A 24,633-nucleotide genomic window follows, 5' to 3' on the forward strand; every position below is an offset into this window, starting at 1 on the left:
GGTCCCTTCTCCTGGGGCAGGCACATCCCCAGCAGGGCAGATTTGGTGGGCAGGTCTTTGGGAAAAGGTGAGTTTTGCTTAATGCAGCACAATGCAACTGCCATGCAGCACCAGTGGAGCAGCAGGAGCATGTTCAGCCCGCACACCGCTGTACACGCATGGCGAAGCCTGGGAAAAGTCCCTTTGGCATAAAGGCAACTGTGCTCGCTTGCAGAAGCCTGCAGGAAGCAGAGGCGACCTAGTGAGCAGTAAGTGCTCCGGGAAGGTGCCTTACTGGGTGCAAAATCTGAGTGCCACTGCCCTGTGGAGGGGGAGCGTCCATGTTGTCCACATGGACGTGCACGGGTGGATGTGGGGGTTTGCTTATGCTGAGGCGGGGGCTTGCCTCACACGTGCACTACTGGGGCACGTAACATGGGGCAGGGCTCCGGGGCAGGCGTGCGAGCCCAGGGGGGGCATGCAGCCGGCACCCCTGAATGCCCATGCCTTCGCCTGGGAGCCCTTCGGAGCAGTTTGGGGGCTGGCATGGGGCAAGGCAGACAGCACGGACACCTGTGCCCTGTGCGCACCTAGAGAGAGCCCCGAAAGCGGGGCGGGCAAGGCAAACTCCCGCTGCCCCCTCTCACCCCCCCGGGCTTGGGGCTCGCCATCCGGCAGTGAGAGGCGCTCAGGGGGTGCCCCCCAGGATTTTGGGCAGGCGCTCGGACCCCCCACCTCCTCCCCTCACCTGCGGGGGCGGCGGGGGATGCGCGCAGCCCCCCGCTCCCCCGGGGCCGGCCAGGGTGGGTCAAATCCCCCACCCGGGAGCAGCCCGCGAAGAAACCGTGCGGCAGAAACTTTCTGTCCCCTCTTCCCTTCCCGAGCTGGACTCCGGAGGGTTACGAGGGAGAAGGAGGGAAGAAAGGAAGGGAGGGAGGGAAGAGAGGGGGTTAGACCGCTCTGCAACATTATTGGCTGAGTGGCCGGGCTGGTGTTCGCTGGGGAAGTCAGAGCATGCCCATTGGGGGGGTATAAAAGGGGGGCAGCCGGAGCGCCTTGCCTGTCTCCTCGCTCGTGGGGCAGCCAGCAGGGACCAGCGGGCAGTCAGGCAGCCAGCCCCTCCGCCCCGGTCAGGGGGACGCAGTCAGTAAACACAAAAGTGAGAGCCACCCAAGGGGCAGCCAAAGCAGGAGGAGAGAAAGAGAAGGGGAAAAAAAGAAAGGGGGGGAGAAAAACAGAAAAAAGGGAGGAAAAAAAAAAAGAAAAGGAAAGCGCTCGCTCGCGCTCTAGAATAACAAAATATCTGATCGTAACAAAATAACATCCTTCAGACAAAATCAAGCAGGGACTTGACATACCAAAAAGGCAAGGCGAGGAGAGCGAGCCAGGGCGCGGGGAAGGCGAGCCAAAGCCGCGATCGCTGCCAGGGCAGGAGAGCAGCATGTCAAGCGCCGGGGCACACACGGATGAGCGCTGCCGGCAGCCTGCCTTCCTCCCGGGCCCGCCGCCGCCGCCGCAAGAAGTTGAGAGTAGCAGCGGCAGCGCCAAGGTAAGCGCCGCTCCGCGCCGCGCCGCCCCTCCGCGGGCACAGGCGGGGGGCTCCCCGGTGCCGCGCCGCGCCGCGCCGGGCAGAGCCGTGCCGTGCCGTGCTGTGCTGTGCCGTGCCGTGCCGTGCCGTGCCGTGCCATGCCGAGCCGTCCGCGGCGCGCCGGCCCCGCTACCCGCCGTCCCCACGCGTGTCACTAGAGGGACCCCGAGAGCCGGCCCAGGCGCGGGCTGTCGGGGCGGCCCGCTGCGGTGGGGTAAGCGGGGTATCCCCGAGGGGCACCGCGCGTCCCGGCGGCGGGGACAGCCCGCCGGCTGCCTGCGGCCCGCCGCACCTCGCGGCGGGGGGGTGCCGGCAGCGGGACCGCTTGCGCGCGTTTTGCGCGCCCTTTGCGCGCCCGAGCGGCGGCGGGGAGCCGTGGCGGCGCGGGGCGGTCCCCCGTGGGAGCGGGCGGAGGGGCGTGCGGGGCCGGCGGGCGGCAGCGCGCCTGTGCGGGCAGCCGCGGCCGTGCGGGGGCCGGGCTGGCGAGGCGGCGGGGCCGGGGCTATGCGAGGTCACGCAGAGCTGCGCGGCCCCTGGCTGCCCGGGGCTCTCCGTCCGCGCCCGGGGCTGTTTTTTTGGGAGCGGGGAGAGATGCTGGTAACGGTGCGGCGCGGGGAAGGGACAGACAGTTCTCCGGCTTCGGAGACCGGGGAGATTATTCAACTCTCTTCTGCAAAACACTGTGGCGTGTTCGGTCTCGGAGGGATAAAAATACAGAGAGGAAAAACAAGAAAGCGAAGCCAAAATGGAGTGAGAGTTAATGGTTGGCATGCAGCCTTCGACTTTGTCTGATTTTTTTTTCTTCTTCCTTCCCAATTGCTTTTCCCTACAGTAATTGTTTTAAGAGCGCAACTTGGAAAGGTTTTAGCACTCTGTTGAGCAGTAGGGAATTGGGGCACATGAGGAAACTCGGCTTTAGCATAACTGTACCAGCAGATGTGGCTGCCTTGCCTCGAGCCAGTGGTACTTCAGCAGGGTTTCTGATACGCCAGGTCTCGCTCAGGCAGCGTGGAGCAATCAAGTGTAAAAACAAGGTTTGTGTGGGTGGTTTTAAATAGACACCTCAGGAGAACCGCTGCTTTCAACCCTCGAGTCTAGGCTTCCTATAAAAAGTCTGTAGTTTTCTTCCAAATGCCGGGATGTGCTTGGGAGGCCAAGGCCTGGTTTTCTTTGGGTTTATTTGTTGTCAGGTTGCACGTGTGCGTGTGTGTGTGTTTTCCTTTTACTTTGCAAGATTCAGCATGTTGGGTCTTTTATTCCTCCTCTTGCCTTGATTTAGAGTGGAGTTGAAGAGCCTGGGTCATGGGGTTTTGTGAGGGTGACTTTGTGCTAAGGACATCTGGAGGAATAAAACTGACTGACACTTCTGATTTGAGCTTCACTGAGCTGTTTTGGACCCAGCTTGACAATTTTGGTGGGGGTGAATGGGTCAGAACTGTAAATCTTGCTCCATGTTGTCGACACCCACACAAGTTCACTCAGCCTTTCAAAGGGGCTATCCTGGCTCCTGTGAAAATTCATTAAGGGATAAAAGATTTGACACCGCGGGTCCCCTCCCACCGCCACATGAAATTTGAGAGCCAAAATGTGTCTGCATGTGTGTCCCAGTGCTGTGTCTGACAGGTGATCTTTTTGCAGCCCAGCTGGAGGGCTGCTGCTTTGACCACGCAACTCGGAGGTGTCAGTGCGTGTCTTCCCATTGATTCCTATAGGCTTCGGAGTGAGCCCGGCTTGCCTCGTGGAGCACCAGAGAAAAGCATTTCTGTACTTTTCTTTTTTTAAAAAAAGCAAACGCAGCAGGTGAGGTCTTATTTTTAGAGGGACCGAGGAGTTGGTCTGTTTCCAGCAGTGCATATGAGCACTGTAAGTGGCCCACCCTCTCCATGCTTGTGTCCTGGGATTGACCTCTCTGATCCTTCTTTGGGTTGTCTTTGCTTTTAAAAGCTGCTGTGTGTCTTAATGGGGCAAAGAGATACCGGCCGCCCTCGACACGTTTGCGTGAGGGGTCAGGGAGGGGTGTGGGGCACCGGGGGAAGAAATCCGCCTCAGCGTTGCAGCCCGGCTCTGAAACAGTTAAAGCTGCTCTGCCAAGACATAAAGCAAGTTCAACGTGTTGTGGGAATATCACTTGCCAGTAGACTCCAGTCACCACAATTTCTGATTTAACAGCTTAACTTGCTGTTAACTTTCCCTGATATACTCCAGGTTTTGGATGGGAATGCAGAAAGGAGAGAGGAACAATAAAGAACGGAGTTAAGTGAGGCTACTAAAATGGACTTAAATCCCTTCCCTCGGTCCTGCCAGCTGTCTTTAGAAGAGTTAAGCAAGATTGCATTTCCTTTTTTTTATGCAATAAATCAAATGTTTCTGGGCTGCATACCAAAATTTGTGCAATACGTTCTTACTCCCCAGTGGGGTGAGTAAATGGTACTGAATACCCCATTCACCTTTTTCAGCTTGATTTTTCCACAGCTACGGTACTCCTTGCTGCAGCACCAACAGACGCAGGGCACAGGCAGTGCTCCCCTGCCTGCCCCAGCCCCTGTCCCACAGGCAGAGGAGGCAGGAGTCCCTCCCTGCTCGCAGGATGGGAGGCAGAAAGGTGACCCCCGGCGCGGGGTGGAGTGGGCTGCTGATGGGGACGAGCAGTGAAGACAAAAAAGTGAGGGCTAAAAATAGCAGCAGCATTGCCAACCTCAGCCATATAAATGTCACGAGAGCCAGGTGCCAAGAATCAGGACTTTTTTCTTTTCTTCAAGCCTGAGCTAAACAGCAAAACCCCTGGTACTGGGTCGGTTTTATTTGCCTGACAGCTTGATGGTTGAAAGTTTTGTGTTTTGAAGCTTGCTTCTTCCAAGCTGCGGGTTGGAAATCTCATCCTTTCTCTTTTAGATGAAAAGGGAGGCTCTTCTGCAGCGCAGCACGCGGCAGCTCCTCTCCCTTCGGGTACCGCTGGCCGCCTCATCCCTGTGCCTCTGCCTGAGACACAGCCCCAGGGAGGTTTTTGGCTCCCAAGGCACCTGCCTCTTCCCGCCGGCCTCCGCTAGCCCTTTGCTACTTGGCAGCCTGGGGCATCATGGCCTGGTGCCCTGCGCAAGGTTGCCCGTGGGCAGGGGTGGCACTTGCTTGGCACGTGCGAGGTTGGAGCATGCCTGCATCCTGCCCCTTCGGGAGAGCCACGCTTGAAACCGTGTCAGGTCCCCGCTCTCCTGAGGCTGCCCTCCAAGAAGAGTAACGCAGGGAGATGCTTGGCATGTCTCACAGGCAGTCATCGGGTAGCAAAATGTCAGTCTGCCTGCTTTTTTTTGGAGGCATGGCAGGTGATGGAGGCTGGGATGTGCAAACTGGGGTTTTCCCCTCCTGCATATGCCGCTGGGTTTGGGTCAATGACTTTTTGCTGTGCTTCCTTTTAAACACTGCACTGCTCCACAAAGAAGTGCGATTTTTTTTTCTTTTTGCTGTCCAAAATCCAAATTTTGCAGACTGGGCCATCTGTCAATTCCCTCCTACATTGTTCTGTTCATATTAAATTGTAATGAAGGCCAGACTGATGAAGGAATTAGGTCAGACAGGAGGTTTAGTCTCTGTTTTTGGGGAGATGTTTGTTGCCAAGAGAGGCACCGTGGTTGGTTGGCTCAACACAAGCCTGGATGCAAGGGATGCCTGAGCTGTCCTCCAAGATTTTTGGCAACAGGGCCTCGTAGCACATTGTGGCCTCTTGGCCCTTGACTCCCCAGCAGCTGGACAGAAATCGTCCATCCAACTCATTCTAGAGCAAGTCCTGAAAAAATCCTTTAACAGCCTCGGGCGGGAGGGTGGCTCTGCTTGCAGACCTGCCCTTGGGCTTGCTCCCAGCACCACCGCAGCCGCTCCAAGAGGACCCTCTCTGTTGGCGTGTCCCTGCTGGCTGGGGGCTGCTGAGAGGCTTTTGGGGGTCCCCGGCTGTGGGTGCAGCAGCCTGTGCTGCAAGGGGGAAATATGCAGGAGTCCCAAGGCAGTCGGGAGCATCCCATGCACAGCAGCTCATGGCCGACCTGGCTTCAGCAGCAGCCTGGCTTCGTGCAGGGACCTGGGGATGTGGGGGAAGGCAGGAGAGGGACATGAAGGATGGAGAGCAAAGCAGCCCCTCTCCAGGCAAGGAGAGGCCAGGATGGTGCTCTGATGGCTTGTCTGAGCCTCTCCCATGCCGAGAAGGCTGCTCTCGGGTGCGATTCCCAGGATGGTAAAGGGCACCTGTGCAACCAAGAAATTCCTCTTGCATCACCCTCTTGCACGCCACGGGTGGTCTGAGCCCTTGTTAGGAGGAATTCGGCACTCAGGTTGTTGGGCACCTGGCATGTCTCGTGCTGCTGTTCCCACCACCCCTGGTTAAAGTCGCATCCTAAAGCGTTTGAGCTCTCTGTGGGCACACGAGGGGGAACGGCAGCCAGCATGGCTGATTCAACCCGCTTTGGCAAGAATGAACCTTTGTTGGGCGCAGCCTCTCCTAGTAGACACAGGACCTTGTCCTTTAGGAAAGCACCCTGCTTACCTCTCACTGCCTTATTGCTGTTACCTCTTGTGTGATGAGAGAGGCTTTCTAATAAAAACTGAAGGGTTTTCCAGCTGTTGGTGTGAATTTACTCCTGTCCCACAGCTGAGGGTTCTGTCCCTGTCCTAACCACTTGGAATAGAAACCAAAAGCACTGTTGTCCCACGTTTCCAGTGAAGAATGAAGGCTTGGAGGGTTCACAGGGCTTCGACTCACAATGCTGAGGCAGGATTTGGCCATGACCAACTGAAGCCGTGTGCAACCTGGGCAAGCTGGCATGGTGCTTGCACCGGGTCGTGGGCTGCGGGTACCCAGCCGTGTTGCGCCGCCCCGTTTTGGGGAGCAGCGCCTGCTCCGGCAGCTGCGGTGGGGCGGGGTGTGAGGCTCTCCTGCATGGGTGCTTCTCATCCCTGCAAAGGAGGAGTGGGAGGGGGAAGGATCGATTGAAAGGTCATCAGGATGCGCACTGGTGACAGCACCCGGGAGCCTGTCTCGCCTTTGGGTGAAGCCTGGGGGCTTTTCTTCTGCAGGGTTAAGTAGGGCCAAAGCAAGAGGGAAGGGCTTACAGGGTTGGGTTGCAGCTCCATCAAGCTGGAGAGAAACTGCAGCACCAGGTAGTAAATAAAGATGCTTTTTACTTTGCTGTCCGGTTTCTCGTTACACGGCTGCTGGAGGGAGCGGGGAGATGCCAAGGTGACAGCAGTGGCAAGGGCTGGGGGCTGATGTGGCGAGCAAAGGGGGATGTCATCGCGTCGGACACCTACACGTTAGCCTCGGATGACAGCGTTGGGGCCACCCCTGTCCTTGTGGCTTCAGGGGGCTTCCTGGCTGGAGTTGTGGGGTACGTGGGCACCCTACAAGAGCTTGCAAGCAGAGGCAGGGCTGCCAGGCGCTGTCTTGTGCTTGAGGTGCAGGTTGCGCAGGAGCGGGTGTTTTCCAAGAGTGCAAGTTTTTTTCCACAGAAGGTATCAGGTCTCCCCAGCATCAGATATTGCCCCGTTGACAAAAGCTCACTCTCTCTTCACAGAATGTTAGGGGCTTGGAAGGGACCTCGAAAGATCATCTAGTCCAATCCCCCTGCCGGGGCAGGATTGCCTAGACCATATCACACAGGAACGCGTCCAGGCGGGGTTTTGAATGTCTCCAGAGAAGGGAGACTCCACAACCTCTCTGGGCAGCCCGTTCCAGTGTTCGGTCACCCTCACCATAAAGAAGTTTTTCCTCATTTAAGTGGAACCTCCTGTGTTCCAGCTTGCACCCATTGCCCCTTGTCCTGTCAAGGGATGTCACTGAGAAGAGCCTGGCTCCATCCTCTTGACACTTGCCCTTTACATATTTATAAACATTAATGAGGTCACCCCTCAGTCTCCTCTTCTCCAAGCTAAAGAGACCCAGCTCCCTCAGCCTCTCCTCATAAGGGAGATGTTCCACTCCCTTAATCATCTTCGTGGCTCTGCACTGGACTCTCTCTAGCAGTTCCCTGTCCTTCTTGAACTGAGGGGCCCAGGAACTGGACACAATATTCCAGATGCGGCCTCACCATGGGCAGAGTAGAGGGGGAGGAGAACCTCTCTCGACCTGCTGACCACACCCCTTCTAATACACCCCAGGATGCCATTGGCCTTCTTGGCCACAAGGGCACACTGCTGGCTCATGGTCATCCTGTTGTCCACTAGGACCCCCAGGTCCCTTTCCCCTACGCTGGTCTCCAACAGGTCTGTCCCCAACTTGTACTGGTACATGGGGTTGTTCTTGCCCAGATGCAGGACTCTACACTTGCCCTTGTTATATTTCATTAAATTTCTCCCCGCCCAACTCTCCAGCCTGTCCAGGTCCCTCTGAATGGCTGCTCAGCCTTCCGGCGCGTCAGCCACTCCTCCCAGTTTTGTGTCATCAGCGAACTTGCTGACAGCGCACTCTAACCCTCATCCAAGTCATTAATGAATATACTGAATAGAACTGGTCCTAATACCAGACCCTGCGGGACTCTTGCTTCAGAGCATCTCAACCCTTTCTCTAGACTGGATGTGGAGGAAAAACTGCGTTTGTCACCTGTGCCACAGAGGAAGCCCCTTCTGGGGGACCAGCTCAGGCTTGGGGGAGGCCAGTGTGCAACCTGCTCGTTAGCCACAGTGCTTGCAGTCAGCACGAGCCTAACTGGGGACAGGGGATTATTTGGGTGTCCTGAAGTCCCACGTCAGCGGCTTCAGTGGCAACACTGACTGGTGTGCATCTGCTGCCCCAGCAATGAGCTGCCGGCATTACCTGCACCCCGGGAGCACCAGCAATCAGGAGCTGCAAGTAAAAAAAGAGGAAAAAGGGACAAAAAAAAAAAAAAAAAACCAGGAAAGGGAGCAGGATCATTGCTGTCTTGTCAATGGGAGATCCAGCTGCCGATGCTGCCTCACCAGGGACATGACTCAAGCAGCGCAGGTGATCCTGCGGCTTGGCACTGCCAAGTTGGCAGTGTGGTGCAGTCACAGCCCGGTGCCATCCCTCTGCTCCTAGTGTAATATAGACCAAAGCCCCCTGGGGTGGGCCGAAGGGACTGGTGCTACTGGAAGAGCTGGTCCCAGTCCCATCACTTGCTGGTTTGAGCCTAGTTTGTTCCCAGGGCTGCCTCTCTTGTCCAGAGCCTTGGAGGGGTTTTGCCAGACTTGCTGGTCTCTGCCAGCACAGGCTGAGCAATGCAATGGGCATCAAAGCTCATGCGGGTGGGATGCCCTGCTCAGCCCGCCCAGACCTTGCAGCCTCCATTTTGGCTTTTCTTGCTGCTGATCCCTGTCCTCCCGCCGCTCAGAAGAGCTCGTGACTTGTAAGCACGGTGCATTTCTAGCAGCGATGATTTGAGCTATGTGCTAGTAAAAAATTGGTAGCAAGGGTGGCTTTATTGCTGGCAGGACCATAGCGGGGCCCCGGGGGAGCTGGGCTAATTTCCTGGCTGCGCTGCAGACTTCCCTCGTGACCTTGGGCGAGTCATTTAATCTATCCTGGGCTTCGGCTCCATCTCCGAGCATCCCGGGGGGGTGAGGTAATATTCATTAACTGATATTATTCTCGGGTTGCTCGGATGCTATGGTGATGAAGACTGGATGTGAAACCCAGCATCTTGGCTGAGTGTTAGCAGGGAGGGGGGATGCTCTGCTTGAGATTTAGCTTTGCCCCGTGCTGGCTGCTGTTTTGCCACACTTCTTGTTGTTTTGAGCTGATGTGTCTGGCCACCATTGTTATTTGGCTGTATATAGAGTCATAGAATGACTCTATATACTGAAACCATTCTATGATTCTATGATCAGAATCATAGAATGGTTTGGGTTGGAAGGGACCTTAAAGATCATCTAGTTCCAACCCCCCTGCCACAGGCAGGGACACCTTCCACCAGACCAGGTTGCTCAAAGCCCCATCCAACCTGGCCTTGAACACTGCCAGGGAGGGGGCATCCACAGCTTCTCTGGACAACCTGTTCCAGTCTCTTACCACCCTCACAACAGAGAATTTCTTCCTCATATCTAATCTAAATCTACCCTCTTTCAGTTTAAAACTGTTACCCCCCATCCTACCACTACTTGCCCTTGTAAAAAGTCCCTCTCCTGCTTTCCTATAGGCCCCCTTCAGGTACTGGAAGGCTGCTATAAAGTCTCCCTGGAGCCTTCTCTTCTCCAGGCTGAACAGCCCCAACTCTCTCAGCCTGTCTTTGTAGGAGAGGTGCTCCAGCCTCCTGATCATGTTCATGGCCCTCCTCTGGACTCTATATACAGTGATGCTCATTGCTGAGGGACTCTTAATGCCTCAAAACTCCCATGGATTTTGCTTCATCCAGTGAGGGAATAGCACCCTCGCTTTACACCTGCAGAAGCTGACACAGAGGTAAAGCTGTTTGCTGGAACCGAGTCAGGGGCAATCTTTGGTTAGTTAGCAAATATCCAGGGAGATTCTTTTTTAATCCTCCGCGCTGGCTGATACCACCTTGGCTCTCCTTGGTGATGCCTCAGGTGTATTTCCTGTGGGACTGCTCTGCTCCTGAGGGATGTGTTCTCAGTTCCGGCTCTCATCAGCAAACACAGCTTGTGCAATCATCAGCCCCTCGATTGCCCAAGCCTCAGCTGTGCAGGTCTCGCACACGGGGGGTGAAGACCATCGCTCCCTGGCAAAACCCAGCTTTCCTCAAAAGCAGCTCTAGGACAGGTTGAAACGTCCTTTGTTTCTGCTTTAGGGGAACACACGTTCAGGTAGGGCATGAAAACCTGTCACCAGGACTGAAAAGAAAAATACCTCCTGGTAATCATTTGAATGATTTCCCATGTAAAAGGAGGAAAAAATAAAAAATCACACTGTTGCAAGGGCAGGGGGAATAAAAGCCTTTCAGAGGTAGGCTGAAGTGGGATTTTCCAATGGAAAAACTGCTTCAATGCAAACCTTGTCTGTCCGTAGCGGCTGACCGGCGGGGTGAGTGCAGGGAGACAGCCTCACACCAGCAGCCGGCTCAGCACTGCCGGTCCTTCCCTGCAGCATCCTGACAAGTCCAGGCGTCGAACCCCAGGCGTGCTGTGGGGGGGGGCGTCATTGCCTGGGGGAGGTGGCAGAGAGGGGTCTCTCATGCCGTGTTAACGCTGTGCCTCTGTCCCCAGGTGCAGAGGATGTGCGCAGTGAGGCGGATGCTGCTGCTGCTGCTGGCTTTCCTGGCCTACGCACTGGATTCGGCTGCGGCGTATGGCACGGCGGAGACCCTCTGTGGCGGGGAGCTGGTGGACACGCTGCAGTTCGTCTGTGGGGACAGGGGCTTCTACTTCAGTAAGTGCTGGGCAGCCACCGGCAGCGGGCAGGATGCTGCCCTCGCCCCGTGCCTTGCTTCGGTGGAGCCGGGCTGGGAGGGGAAGGGGGGGTTTCGCAGCCCAGTGCTTTTGGTGATTGCCTTGTACACGGCGGTAGGCCAGGAGTGGAGCGAGAAAAGCAACGTGCTCAGGGTGACATGCACCCACCTCGCACTGGTTTTAGGGACTGTCTAGTCCCACGGGGAAACTGAGTCCTACATTTGATGCTTGGGAAAGTCAAATATCGCTGGGGAGCCGTAGGTGATCGGCTCACCAGCGATACGGGCAAGTCATTAAAATAACGAGGATGTCTGCAGCCAGCTCTCTGCTGAGCTTGGGCCCTGGCTTATTTTTAAACCTTGCTGCCTAAGTGCTGCATCCTGAGAGCAGGCAGGGAGCTGAGCGCTCCCCCATCCTGGGCAGGCTTTGCTTGGGTATAGCAGCAGCTTCTAGGCTGCTCCCAAAATACACTTAGTGGCCTCCTCACTTACCTGCTGGTGAACTTGTCACTGAAGAGTGATGTCTTACCCTTTTGCAGAGCAGCTAGTGCAAAAAATGCAGCATTGCTGTTGTCCCCAGAATGCAAGTGTCCTCAGGAGAGTTGGCTGGTGCGGGTTTTCCACCAGGATGCTCTGGGGGTTTGGACCGTTGGCATTAGCAGTACAACAGCTTAGCTGGTAAAAGGGGAGGAGGAGTAGTAAACCAGTAGTGATGGATGCTCAGTAATCTGTGGGTGAAGGGGCCTTGAATGTGACACCTTTGTTTCAGTCCCCTGCTCTTCTTGGGAGAGGGAAGACCCTGTGTCTTGCTGCCCACTGAGGACTGAACCGCAGACCAACTGACTACAGGAAAGATGCCAAGCCAAACAGGGGGGAAGAGGGTGGAGATATCAGCTGCATATGGTGCTGTGCATTTGGCAGTCTTGCCTCTGCCTTGGGAAAAGGAGTTAAAAAGTCACTTTCAAGTAACAGGGTGTTTTTTGGAGTAGTGGAGTCAAGAGCCAGCCTCCCTCTTGTCCCAGTCTGCTTGTGCAGGGAACGGGGCACTGCAAAGTTAGGAGACGACCCTGGATGTCCCTTCCCAGCCTGGATGTCCCTTCTCAACCTCGATGTCCCTTCCCAGCCTGGATGCTCAGCCAGACTTGGCTGATGCTGCCTGCTGAGGTTGGGCAGGGAGAGGAGCAGGAATCCCACATCCAGCAGCGGCCAGGGTTCAGGCTGTGAAATTTTGGGCGGGCGGTTGGGCCACAGGTGGCTTTGCAGCTTGCTGGGGCAATCGCCCTGCCCCATCCCAGCTGAGCAGTGGGATGTTTTCATGGCCCCGGGGTGTTGCAGGCAGGCGGTGCTTTTGGGGATGCCCTGGGCAGGCTTCCTTCCTCTCACTGAGCCGAGCAGCAAGCGTTTGCATGTCAGCTGCCCTTCCTCTTCTCATCTTCCCTTCCACTTTTCCTCCGCCAACAAGCCCCACACCAGAGCTCGGCTGAGTCCTGTGGGTCTGGGGCTGGCCTTATCGGCATGGTAAGGAGACGAGCTCCTCTTCCGCTCTCACACCTCTTCCTCTCCCTCTATATTTAGAGGAGCATCCATCTCCCTCCTGTGGTTTCTCTTCTCTCCTCCCCCTCTCTGGGGATGAAAGGGAATGAGGCTTTTGTTTTATGGACAAACTGACCTCCTTTCACCTCAAATAATCCAGCTGCCCAGGCCAAAATAAAAACACTTTTGAAGGCAGACAAGTCACTTGGTGCCAAGTGGCCAGTCTGGTACTTGCAAGGGGATTCTTGCTTGCTTTTTTTTTTGTCCACTCCTGTCCTCCCTTCTCTTTGAATATTTCTGGAGAGCCCAGGTGCTGGGGGATGATGCAAAGTTCCCCCAGTCCCATATTTTAATCCCTTGAGCATCTGGCCAGCCTGTGCTGTGCAGGGCTGAAGATGTTTGGGCGATGGTTCTACATGATGAAGGGTTTGGGCATCCCCAGCTTGCCTCATTTTTTCCCTTTATCTCCATCAGTTGGCCTCATAAAGTTATCAGTTCTCCTGACCATATTCATCTTTACTCCTAAGCCCTCGTGGATACACTGTTGTCACCATATAGGCTTGATAGGGCATGGTTATGTTGCATGATCACAAGTTTATGTCTTAAAACCAGGCCTGGGTTTGTCATGGGCACTTCTCAGCATGAGGTATGTAACCTGATGAGCAGTCTGCGCTAATGCAGTCATTTGTGTGGCAGATAAATGACTTGGGCAGCCTTGTCCCACAGGTACAGGTGGGCCCTGTGTGCTGGACAGGGCTTGTTGCAAGAATCTGACTGGTAATCTTGGAAAAACCAAAAGTGGTATGAAAATCCGTTACCAGTTTTCTGCTGCAGCAGTGATTTAAGTACTTAAACGATGCTCTGCATTCTTACAAGGGAGCGCTTAGCTAGCAAAGCTGTGTCTGAAATACAGCACTGTTTGCATCCATGCAAGCAAATGCAGCGTACTGATGGTGTTTCATCCCCCCAGCATCTGGCAACAGGGAAATATGCAACCTATACTGAGGAGGGTGCACCCCTTGGTAACCAGGATGCCCATCTGTCCGCTGCCATGGGGAGTGAGTCCCAGCCCCCAGGTGCTCTTGGAGGCGTCATGGCCGGCAGGTGCTTGGGGCTGAGGATGCTGAAGCTGCCTCCGATAGCTGGGGCTGCAAAAGAGCTGCACCAACAGGGGCAGGAGCTGGCAGCGCTGGGGTTACCTGGCCATGCGATGCAGGGTGGGCACAGTGATGTGCACCACACCAGCCCCGCGCTGCATCCCGGGGGTGCTTGGGCAAGCTGCAGCTGGAGCCATGCATGCTTTGCTCTCCGCCTCTGCCATGATTCCTCCCCTCCGTGACTTTTAAGGCTTTTGGGGTTGGCCCGCAGCTGCCTGCAAGGTGGTGGCATCCCACCGTGGCTCTGTGGCAGGGTCAGGATCCCCTCTCCCTGCTCCCCGGCACCCACCCTGGGGACAGCAGCACGGCCTGCGGAGGGATGCTGAGCGCAGCCCTGAGTGAAAAAAGCGGGGCAGGTCGAGAGGAAGCCCCAGCCGCAAAGTTGCTGTCATGCAACGCTAGCAGGGAGGGCAGAAGGGGCTGCAGGGGGAGAGGCGACCGACTTCTCTGTAAACAACAGCTCCTGTTTCCTCCTTTCCAACAGCTGATAAGAATTTAGCTCTTTGCAGCCGCTTGTGCTGACGGGGCACATTCTTGCGCGCCCGCCGCTCCTCCGAATAATACTAGGAAAAAGCAGGGGGGAAAGCGCGGTGCCGGGGTGGGGGAGGGCCAGGCCGGGGGCACTGGGACGGGGCCGGCGCCGCACAAAGGCCCCCTTGTTGCTCCCGACATTCCTGTGACAGGGGCGCAGGGACTGTTTACACCCAAAGTCCCCTTCCACTCGGCTTGCTGCCTGATTGATCAGAGGAGAGGGGACCCGGCCAGGGTGGCACCGGCACCGCGCACCCCTCCCCGCAGCATCCGTCCAGCCCCGGTGAGGGTGGAGAGCCTGGAACAGTGGGGTGGCCATGCCAGGGAAGAGACTCTCCTGTTCCCTCGCAGCCAGTGAGTTCCCTCCACGTCCGGAATGGAGGCATAGCTGAGAGGCAGGTACATGGCCTCCAGGTTCTCCCGGGAGCAGGTTTGGCTTTGCACTGCTGCTGGAATGCTCAGCTCTCCCTATTGGGATATACCACTGCTGGACAGGAATAACCCCGGGCAGCCGGAGGGCTTTCATTGCTGGGCTTTGCACCGCCGGGCTTTGCACCGCCGGGCTTTGCACTGCCGGGCTTTGCATCGCTGGGCTTTGCCCATCGGGGCTCAGCACCTCAGCAGAGCTGTGGGAGGTTTTGGTGGAGCACAATTTGGGAAAAAAAGAGAGCATAGCCATTCATTGAAGGCCAAGAGGAAGCGCGTTTCCTCAGGAGGAGGCGGTCGTCACCGCAATGGGAAGTGGCTCGCGTGCCCCGGCGGTGCCGCAGCCCGCTGCCTGCACAGCTCACCCCTGCGGGCAAGGGACGGAGCGGCAAAAACCTCTCTGGGTTTGGCAATGGTGGTAAAGCGAGATACCACCCATTGGCAAAAGCCAGGCAATTAAACCTTTAGTCCGTGCGTAAATCGTGTTATGGAATAAACACTTTTCCCAATCCGGGTCAACAGCGATATTGTTGTTAACCAGAAACATCCTAGCGTCACTTCTCTGGGTTGTTGTCTCCAGGTACTTTCTGGGACTAAACCTTTGTTTGTTATGTTTGCCTATTTTTTTTCCTAAAGTAACTCTCCCACAGAGAACTGGCATTTGGTGAGACCCGTATGGACAATTATGTAATGGGAAATGTGCCCTATTGGGCCGTCACATCAGACCTGGCAGCGGCACCAGCAAGGGGAATGGCATGCAGCAGCTTCATGCAGGAGAGAAGGGGCAGCACGTTGGGGCCAGGGGCTGTGCGTGTGCCCGCTGGCTGGGCAGGGCCAGCGAGCGAGGAGGAAGGGGCCATGCCGCCGTGGTGGTCCCTGCCAGGAGCTCACCTGGGCAGTGCCACACCTGGGCGTTGGCAAACGCAGGGCTGTACGCAGCGTGCGCTGCTGTGATCTCACCGTGTGCTGCTGTGATCTCACTGTGTGCTCCCATGCCAGCCAGTGCCCTTGATGGCAAGGCGGTGAAAATGGTCCTTCTTTGCTTGTTGTTTTTTTTCCTCCTCTTCTTTCCAAACAACCACATAGCTGCAAGTGGGCAACTTCTGTTTTCAAGAGGAGACGTGTAACCTTTCAAAACCTCAACTTATCCCCAAACCGTATGTGTTGTCACTTGTGCAACCTTCTGTTCAGCAGGAGTGTGAATGCAGCCCTCTGGGAATGTGCTAGCGAGAGGGGGTGACTTGAATGTTTTCTCTTTTGCTTCCAAACTCTCCTTCCGCCCGTGCTCAGGAGTCCTTTCCAGAGCAGCCTAATCCTTCAGCAACCTGCCGCACATGCAGGTTTGGGTGCTGGGGTCGATAGGTGCTGAGCAGGGGCCATATGCGGTGCGGGGTATCAGTGGCAGTGCAGGTCTCCCATGGACCTCACCGGTTATCACACGCCTATAGAAGAATATATGCACCTGGCCCCAGGCTGGCCTCTCTCCCCTGTCTCCCTCGGGCAACACCACCTGATTTGCCTGCGCTGGCATCACTTGTACACCCAGCACACCTGCCCTGCCTTTAAAGGGAGGGCCCAATCCAGTGTGCTTCTTGGCCACAAGCATTTACAGAGAGAAAATTAAACTCCTAACAGCGCTCCCTTTGCTGAGCCCTTGCCAAGAAGGAACCGTCCTTCTCACCTTCCTGCAGGGCTGGCTAGAGGTCACGCCTGAAATTTTTCTGGAGAAAAAGAAAAAGAAAAGGAGGGTGGTGGCGCAGGGAGGACGAATGTGGAGAACAGAGCATTTTAAATGACTCTCAAAGGTGGGCTGCATGGTATGAGTCAGCTGCCCCATCGCCCTGCGCCCCGATGCCGGGTTTGCTCTTGCGACCTCTGAGTGCGGCAGGGATGCAGCAGCTTGGAGCAGAGGGCTCCCCTCCAGTGCGGGCAGGGATGATTTTAACAGAGAGCAGGTGTGGTGCTGCCAGGGGCTTCCCTATTGCAGAGCCCGCGGTGCGGTACAGTCGCAGGGTTTTGTGTGCCAGCATTGCACCCATGGGGCTGCGTCGTGCATGCAGGGCTGCGTTGCACATGCGGGGCTGCATTGCACGTGCGGGGCTGCATTGCACGTGCAGGGCTGCATTGAACGTGCGGGGCTGCATTGCACGTGCGGGGCTGCATTGCACGTGCGGGGCTGCATTGAACGTGTGGGGCTGCATTGCACGTGCGGGTCTGCATTGCACGTACGGGGCTGCATTGCAGGTACGGGGCTGCATTGCACGTGTGGGGCTGCATTGAACGTGCGGGGCTGCATTGAACGTGCGGGGCTGCATTGAACGTGCGGGGCTGCATTGCACGTGCAGGGCTGCATTGCACGTGTGGGGCTGCATTGCAGGTACGGGGCTGCATTGAACGTGCGGGTCCGCATTGCACGTGCAGGGCTGCATTGCACGTGCAGGGCTGCATTGCACGTGCGGGTCTGCATTGCACGTGCGGGGCTGCATTGAACGTGCGGGGCTGCGTTGCACATGTGGGGCTGCATTGAACGTGCGGGGCTGCATTGCACGTGCGCGTTTGCATTGCACATATGGGGATGCTTTTCTCATGTGGGATTGCATTGCAAACACAGAAAAATCCTGCGCTTTGCACTTTGTCCTGGGGCACTTTGGGTAGGCACCCAGATGGGGTATCCCCTGAGGAAATTGGTCAGCACTTTGCAAGCCGGGGCCCTTAAATCTTAACCAAGGCCAAATACTTGAGTGCCTGCTTCATCTGGAGCGTGTGGGGGGATCGCAGGTCACGCACGGGGCCAACGCAGTCCATTTTGTGCATTCCTGCAGGCCAGCTGGGAGGCGGGGACTTGGCCAAGCGTGGCATGATGAACAGCGTTAGGCATCGCACCTCCACAGCTCGCTCTCAGTTTTTCCCATGCCCAAACTCTCCTGACCGGAATGCGGTACCAGATCGTGTTTGCAAGGCCCACTGGTGCTGGCCTCTGCTCCCCTCCCTCGGAGCACCTTGCGCTGGGAAGAGGAGCTCATGGCAGCGTGCAGAGCCCCTGCCGCAAACTCCACAATGGTACAAGCACGTAACATGCCGCGTGTGAAAGCGCGGAGAAAATCCTTTCATTTCAGGCTGTTCTACATTTTGGAAGTGGCAATTCCCAAGCAAATTCGTTTTGCATCAGAAATTCAAATTTGCCCATCCCTTTTATTTCAAGAGGGGGAGGAAAACCAGTAAAAGTGATGTAAGCTTTTCCTCTGGAGCGCTTTGGCAGTCATTAAACCATGACATGAAATGCACTCGGTTGTTGCTGCACCGGACACAGGCTTTCGCATCCTTCTGCAGGCAGAAACAGGAGAGGAACTCTTATTAAAAGATTAAGTTTAATAGCTATTCTTGGCGGGTGCAGGAACCTCTATTCTTTCTGCAGCTGTCTCAGAGCTGTCCCATCTGGTAAAATTTAGCCGCCTTGGTTCGCTTCACCTGCCTGAGCGTCAACCCGACAGAGGGAGGTTGGCAGCCGCAACGCTGTGCTGCTTCTTTCTAATAAAACTCGCTTGCCAGGATCAACATCGGAGATGGTCGCAGTAATCAGCGCAGAGCTGGCGGCTGGGCTGGGTTTGAGCTTCCTCACTTTAGCAGCGCCCAAAAAGGCTGCCCACGCGGGAGGTATAGGAGGGGAATAAATCACCGCCATATAAAGCGCCTTTAATTAGCACCTCATGCATGCAGGGAGCCCTGTTGGCATCAACGGCGTTTGTCTGGGAAAGCCTTAATGTGAAACTCAGCTGGTTTGAGGGTGCGTGTCAGCTGGTTTGGGAGAAGCGCTGCTGTTTTTGAAACACATGGGATCCACCAGTCTCCGTTGGCTGGTGGAGGGATTCCTGCAAGGGGATGGGTGCCTCGGAGTGGGGAAGAGGGTCTGGTCCACATTGGTGGCTAACGCTAGGGTCTCTGCCATTGCAGGTAGACCGGTGGGACGAAATAACCGGCGGATCAACCGGGGCATCGTGGAGGAGTGCTGCTTTCGGAGCTGCGACCTGGCTCTGCTGGAAACCTACTGCGCCAAGTCCGTCAAGTCCGAGCGTGACCTCTCTGCCACCTCCCTGGCCGGCCTGCCGGCGCTCAGCAAGGTAGGGGGGCTGTGCTGGAGGGGCGGCCCTTCTCAGAAATACGTAGCAAGAGAAAAGATGGGAAGGCCATGGGTGGGAGAGGACACACCCCAGCTGCAAGGTCTGCTGCTTCTGCAGAGCCTTCGAGAGATGGTCACCGTTGGCAACTCATGCCAAACACCCTGCAGAAAGTCAGCTTTTAATAAGGTGGGGGACCAGAGGTGGGCTGGATCACAGAATCATAGAATGGTTTGGGTTGGAAGGGACCTTTAAAGGTCATCTAGTCAAACCCCTCTGCAATGAGCAGAGACATCTTCAACTAGATCGGGTTAGTCAGAGCCCTGTCCAACTTGACCTTGAATGTTTCCAGGGGTGGGGCAATGTTTCAGTGGGATGGATGGAGCTCAAAGAGGGGAACCTTCATCTGGAGGGTGGGCAGGCTTGTGGCGAGGCTGACATTGCTATCCCATCTCCTTGCAGGAGAGCTTCCAGAAGCCCTCACATGCCAAGTACTCCAAGTACGACGTGTGGCAGAAGAAGAGCTCCCAGCGGCTGCAGCGGGAGGTGCCCAGCATCCTGCGGGCTCGCCAGTACCGGTGGCAGGCGGAGGGGCTGCAAGCGGCCGAGGAAGCCAAGGCGATGCACCGTCCCCTCATCTCCCTGCCCAGCCAGAGGCCCCCAGCGGTGCGAGCCTCCCCCGAAACGGCCGGCCCCCAGAAATGAACCCTGACCGGCCATCTCGATTTTTGATCTCCCGGGGTAGGGCGGGAGGACTGGTGAGACCCTGCCCCCGAGCCCTCCGTCCCCTGGGCTGCCGAGCCGCGGAGCAGGGCGGCGGGGCACCCTCACGCCGCTCCGGCCCCAACCAAACAACTGACACAGCGAGGAGGGGATGGCGGCGGCGGTGTCCTTCTGGGGTGGGGGGGAGGGTTGTTTCGTTTCCCAGGCCTGTTTCGTTCCCTCGCGCCCCCAGTATTTCCAAGCCTGTACTTGCAAAGGGACAGTTTGGCACTTGAACTTTTTGCTGCCGGGCGCTGCGTGACATCCCCGGTGCCAATGCCAGAAGACAAAAGAAAGAGCAAGAGGGAAAAAGGATATGAAGTTAAAATTTCTTTTTTAATCTTTTTTTTTCTCAAGAAGAAGAGTCCATTCCGTGTCTTTCTTGACAATAAAGTGAAAAAAAAAATAAAATGGGGAGAAATATTGAGGGATATAATTTTTTTTGCCTCATTCCCACCCCACCTTTTTCTTCTTTTGTGTTTTTTTTTTGTTTTCTTATTTTTGTAACTTTCTTTTGCACCTTTAAAAGAAAAACGTACCTGAGAAGAAGTTCCGAGGAGCCCCCCATCTGCATTTTTGTGTGTGTGCTTCATTACAAGATTCCAAATCGACTTGCACCTTTTTGAAATCATTGGCGACATGAGAAAGAGAGGAAGAGGAGAGAGAAAGCGAGAAAGAGAGAAGAAAAAGGAAAGGGGAAGGAAGAAAAAAAATGAAAAAAGTGAGCTGATGCTCACTTTAAATGGAGGAGGCGTCTGCATTGCACATTTGCCACGGATTTAGTTGATTTATATATATAATATATTATATAACTTTTTTGGCAAAAAAGCACTATTTTTATGGGACATTTTGTGTAGTATCTGAAGAGGGATTGTAATGTTTAAAACGTGTTATGGTGCTAAAGTAAGTTGGAAGGGAAAAAACCCAGAAATAGCAAGGGAGGGTGGGGAGGAAAGGACAAGATAGCGAATATTGAACTTGAAATTTTAGCTTTTCGTTTTAGGAAAAGTGTGATAAATGTGTTTCTTTTCTCTTCTGAAATATAGCTTGGTCATGACCGTATGAGCTATTTGGCTGTTACTCATGTACACAGATGCACGCACACACAGAAATACATCGCCACGCATCCTTTTTTTTAAAAAAAAAAAACCACACCACAATTTAGACTAAAAGGGAACTGTTCTAGAGACAAACTGTTTTGAATGGTGAAGGTGTTGCCAGTTACAACTTGAGGTCCCACTTCTGCACGGCTTTGCGAGCTGCGGGGGACCTACCGCTTCCTCCCCACCCTGACGCCTTGCTCGCACACCGATGCTCCGACTCTCCGGAGAGCGGGCAGGCGGGCGGCCCTCGCCACCAAGCCCCTGCAGAAGCACCATCTCTGTGCCCCATCATCTCCCTTTTCCTTCTCTTGCCCTTTGCATCCTTCTCGCCGGACCCCCCGCTCCCTGCCCCATGCCCCCTGCTCTCCTCCCCTCGCCCCCCGCCGGGGCTGTGGAGGAGGAGGGCTGCACCTGGGTGGCTGCAGGGCTAGGACTGCTGCACGGGATGGGGGAGAAAAGGCAAGTCTCTGGCTTGAGGCTCGGGACTCAGTGAGTGAATGGGTTTGAGAGATGGGCAGAGGGTGTAAAATAGGTTGGTTTTAAAATAATATATATTATCTGTCTAGGAACCGTAAAAAGGGGGGAATCAATTACATCTCCCTATGATATACTCTCACTTGCTAATAAAATGGGGACACTCTGTTAACCAGTTCTGTACTTGCTTTGTCTTATATATCCATACATTTAAAACATAAAAAAAAAAAAGACTACTTGAATTGTATTCTATTTCGTGGTTTGGAGGGGAGGGCTAGGGGCAGTTTTGAGAGGGGGAGGATTTTAATGTATAATCCTTTTGTTTGTTATTACCTTGCAATGTTGAGCCATGAATCCTTTGTTAAAAAAAAAAAATGGCACTGCAATACACAACAAAGAAAATCTTTTATTTATTTTATTAAATATATATGGAAAAGAATGAAAATCGGTCCAAATTAAAAGGGGGGGGGAAGTGGGTGGGTGGGGAAGGCAGAATAAAAACAAAGCAATTGCAAATAACTGACTTTTTCTTTTTCCTTTTCATGTGTCTTTTTTAAAAGAAACTTAGTTTTATTTTTTAAAAAGAGAAGTAAAAGCTTTCCTGGATGCTTTGTACCAAAAAAGAAAAAAAAGAAAAAAAAAAAAGAAAAAAAAAAAGAAAATCTGTTAAGCAAATAAATATCCATCCAGAATATGACGCCTGACTTTTCTTTTACTTTTCGTTTATTTTTGCTGCTGGGGTGAGAGTTGGGTGGGGAGAAGGCCACGCCAAGTGCCACTCTTTGTGGAGGAAGAGTGCGTTGCAGCTTGTCTTTTTGGGGCTCAAGCCTGCAAAAAAGGGTGAGGCACTGATGCCCTTAAACACATCCCTGAAACCTCAATCCTGTGGCAGATGCCCCCTGAATCCACTGAGATAAATACATGCCCGGTGATTCTTGGTGAGATTCGGGGATGTTTCCTAGCAGCCGTTGGGATTTGTTGAGCTTCAGCTTTCTACCAGTTTGGGCTGTTCCTGGAGACCCGAAAGCTGAACGGGAGCTGAAGATGTGCCAAAGGCAAAAAGGAGAAAAAAAAAAAGTTTTATCTAGATTAGTTTTCCTGGTAGACAGTGTTTCTCTGGTTTCTCAGGGTGGATAAGTTTTTAGGGATCCTGATGAGCTACTTTTCATCACATATAACCATTGTACACCAGTGGTGCAAATGGGAGGTAAAATACTGTGGTTCCAGTTTGGTAGTAGAGCAACTGCTGGGCAAAACAGTGCCCAAGCATCCCTAATCCCCCAAAACATCCAGACACTGCCTCATCTGAGCGGTCCCACTGGCATGGCCAAGACCTCCATACCACTGTAGGATAAGGGACTTGAGTAAGGACCTCGGCAAGTCCAACCTCCTGCCCCAGATGATTTGGGCTGGAAAAGATTTTCCACCTCGAAAGTGGAGTCGCTGATTTAGGCACTTAAAAATACGCATTTCAAACCAATTCTTTCTAAATTTTGCAGCAAGCAAAACAAATTTTTCTCAGGGATCCTGAGAAAAATCCTCTTGAGATTTTTGTGGTTGGTCAAGAGGGTTTTTGTACAGATGCAGGGCTGGCTGCTTCCTTTGGACATGTACTTTATTGCATATGGAGAAAGGATGTGTCTGCCTTCCTGTCCCCGTCCCACCACCCACTGCAGCCCTTTGGTTTTCTTTGCACCAAAAGGTGTCCCTATGAAGGGGTGAGGACTAACTTCATTGAGGCTTCTGGTGGCCACTGCTGGAAATTTTACCTTTAGGAGATTTGGTCCCTTTCTGCTCTTTGCTGTCTAAACCACTATCTTGGGGGACATTTAGAGATGGTTAAAAACCAAGCAAAACTTCAACTAAATCTCTTGCCTGCCTCTTCCAGGGAGCAAGGCAGTGGCACCATAAGGGTGATGATGCTGTTTCCAAGCATGGCTCATCTTTAACCCTCCTTTCTGCCTTATCCTGTCCCGGGTCACCATGTGGCCAGACGAGAGCAGCTCATTTTTTTGGGTACTAGGTAACTGTTCAAAATGTGCCATCCTGCCTTTTGGCTTGGCAATGACTGTGTTCACTTGCAAGGAGAGACCCAAGCAGCCACAGGGACTTCTAAGTCTGGTCCCAGCCAGTGGGTGGGAGACTGGGTTAAACTGGACCTTTGCTTCAGCTCAAGTTTCTTCTGTTGCCTGCAAAGCCTCTTTGCAGGTCAGCAGATAAGTCACAGGCTTGGCTTGGAAATCCCAGACGGTAGGCTTGAGAACAGACCCAAGATGTCGTGTTTGTTCAGATGGATGGGCAGAATTGACGCCGATTTTTGTTACAATGCATCTACACACAGACACAGCTCCCAGGGCTTAGTTTCTGGATTGCAGAAGCATGGGAGGCTGCAGCAGTGACCAGCAGTGCTCCCTGGGGAGGGATAACCGGCAGGTCTGGGCACCCAACTCACTTCCTCATCCAGCCCTGCTGGTCCAGGGACCTCCACCTGCTGCTCTGCTGAGATGCAAGAGGGTGGGGAGGCAAAGCATAATTTCAGCAAAGAAGTCCTAAACGCTACCTAGAGCCCCAGGAAAGACTGGGAAAGTCACCCCTCATCCTAGCCCAGCCCCAGCTCCAGCCCTTGGGTCTCAGTATTACCATGTAGCTCTGCATGAAGCAAAGGGCAAATGGTTTTTGCGTAAAGCATCTCTTCAGAGGGCATTTTTCCAGTGTGATACACACAGGAATACTGGGAAGGAGAGAGTGTGCAACTTGCTGTACAGAAGTGGCCACAGTCTTTGCAAGGTGTGTAAATCAGTGTCTCTGACTTCGGATAGCGGGAGATATAGGGGAAAAAAACCCCAGCAACCAAAACATACTTTCCCCTTTTTTTTAGCCCTTATACATTATTTCTTAGCTTTTTTTAATCCAGAAAGCAGCTTGAGCTGTTTTCCTAGCTTTCAGTGCATCGTACTAGTGCCATCAGGATGGACTGAGCCTCCAAACTGGTTCTACTCTGTATCTTGTAGCAACTTCACCCCTTTCATTCTGCCTCCTCTCAAAACCTCAGTCTTTCAGTGATGCACTGAGCTGCACTGAGTGAAGGGAAGAACTGTGTGTTGGTTTTTCCAAAATGTACCCGATTTCCTTGTTGCAGGTATTGTTGTCCACTGATGTTTTACGTGGCTGTGGGGAGGCCTGGGAAAGGTGTTGATGTATCATGGATTATCTCACTTGCACGCACTCAGGGGTAAGCAAGACTCAGATGGTTTCTGCACCTATTGCACTTCTCATTTGTAATGTGGTATCAATAAAGCAAAGCAGTTATAACAGTTATAACTTTATTTATTTTTTAAAGAGCAGGTGAGACACAAAACACCTCAAGGATGGGGTAGCACAGCAATTCCACGGCTCCCAGTGCAGGTGGAGGGGAACCCCAGTTTGCAAACACAAACAGACCCCATGTCCTAGGAAGGGTCTGGCATTGCCACTGAGGGGCTGGTGGTGGCTCTCAGCCCCCCAGCTGCTAAAGGATGCTCTGGCTATCAGTGGGGACATGACTTCAACCTGCCGGAAAGGGATGGGTCCTCACAGGAACCTTGGCCCGCTTCGCTGCTGTGTGCCCAGCTGTGCACATCTCAA

At 54.2% G+C, this 24,633-nt stretch overlaps 1 protein-coding gene across 1 annotated transcript; it reads left to right on the plus strand.

Moving 5' to 3' along the window:
• Positions 1–1,061: 1,061 nt before the first annotated feature.
• IGF2 (insulin like growth factor 2) lies at positions 1,062–21,465 on the plus strand. The gene is made up of 4 exons (XM_068398800.1): positions 1,062–1,528; positions 10,727–10,889; positions 18,507–18,673; positions 19,133–21,465. Exons 1-4 carry the CDS (start codon positions 1,421–1,423, stop codon positions 19,373–19,375), a joined length of 681 nt encoding a protein of 226 aa, XP_068254901.1. The 5' UTR covers positions 1,062–1,420; the 3' UTR covers positions 19,376–21,465.
• Positions 21,466–24,633: the final 3,168 nt, after the last annotated feature.

The sequence above is a fragment of the Nyctibius grandis genome, chromosome 4, assembly GCF_013368605.1.
Source record: "Nyctibius grandis isolate bNycGra1 chromosome 4, bNycGra1.pri, whole genome shotgun sequence".
Lineage (NCBI taxonomy): Eukaryota > Metazoa > Chordata > Aves > Nyctibiiformes > Nyctibiidae > Nyctibius > Nyctibius grandis.

Coding starts and splice junctions, on each gene's coding strand:
- IGF2 (XM_068398800.1), top strand. CDS start 1,421: ATGTCAAGCGCCGGGGCACACACGGATGAGCGCTGCCGGCAGCCTGCC. Junction 1,529..10,726: donor GTAGCAGCGGCAGCGCCAAG/GTAAGCGCCGCT, acceptor CTCTGTCCCCAG/GTGCAGAGGATGTGCGCAGT. Junction 18,674..19,132: donor GCCTGCCGGCGCTCAGCAAG/GTAGGGGGGCTG, acceptor ATCTCCTTGCAG/GAGAGCTTCCAGAAGCCCTC.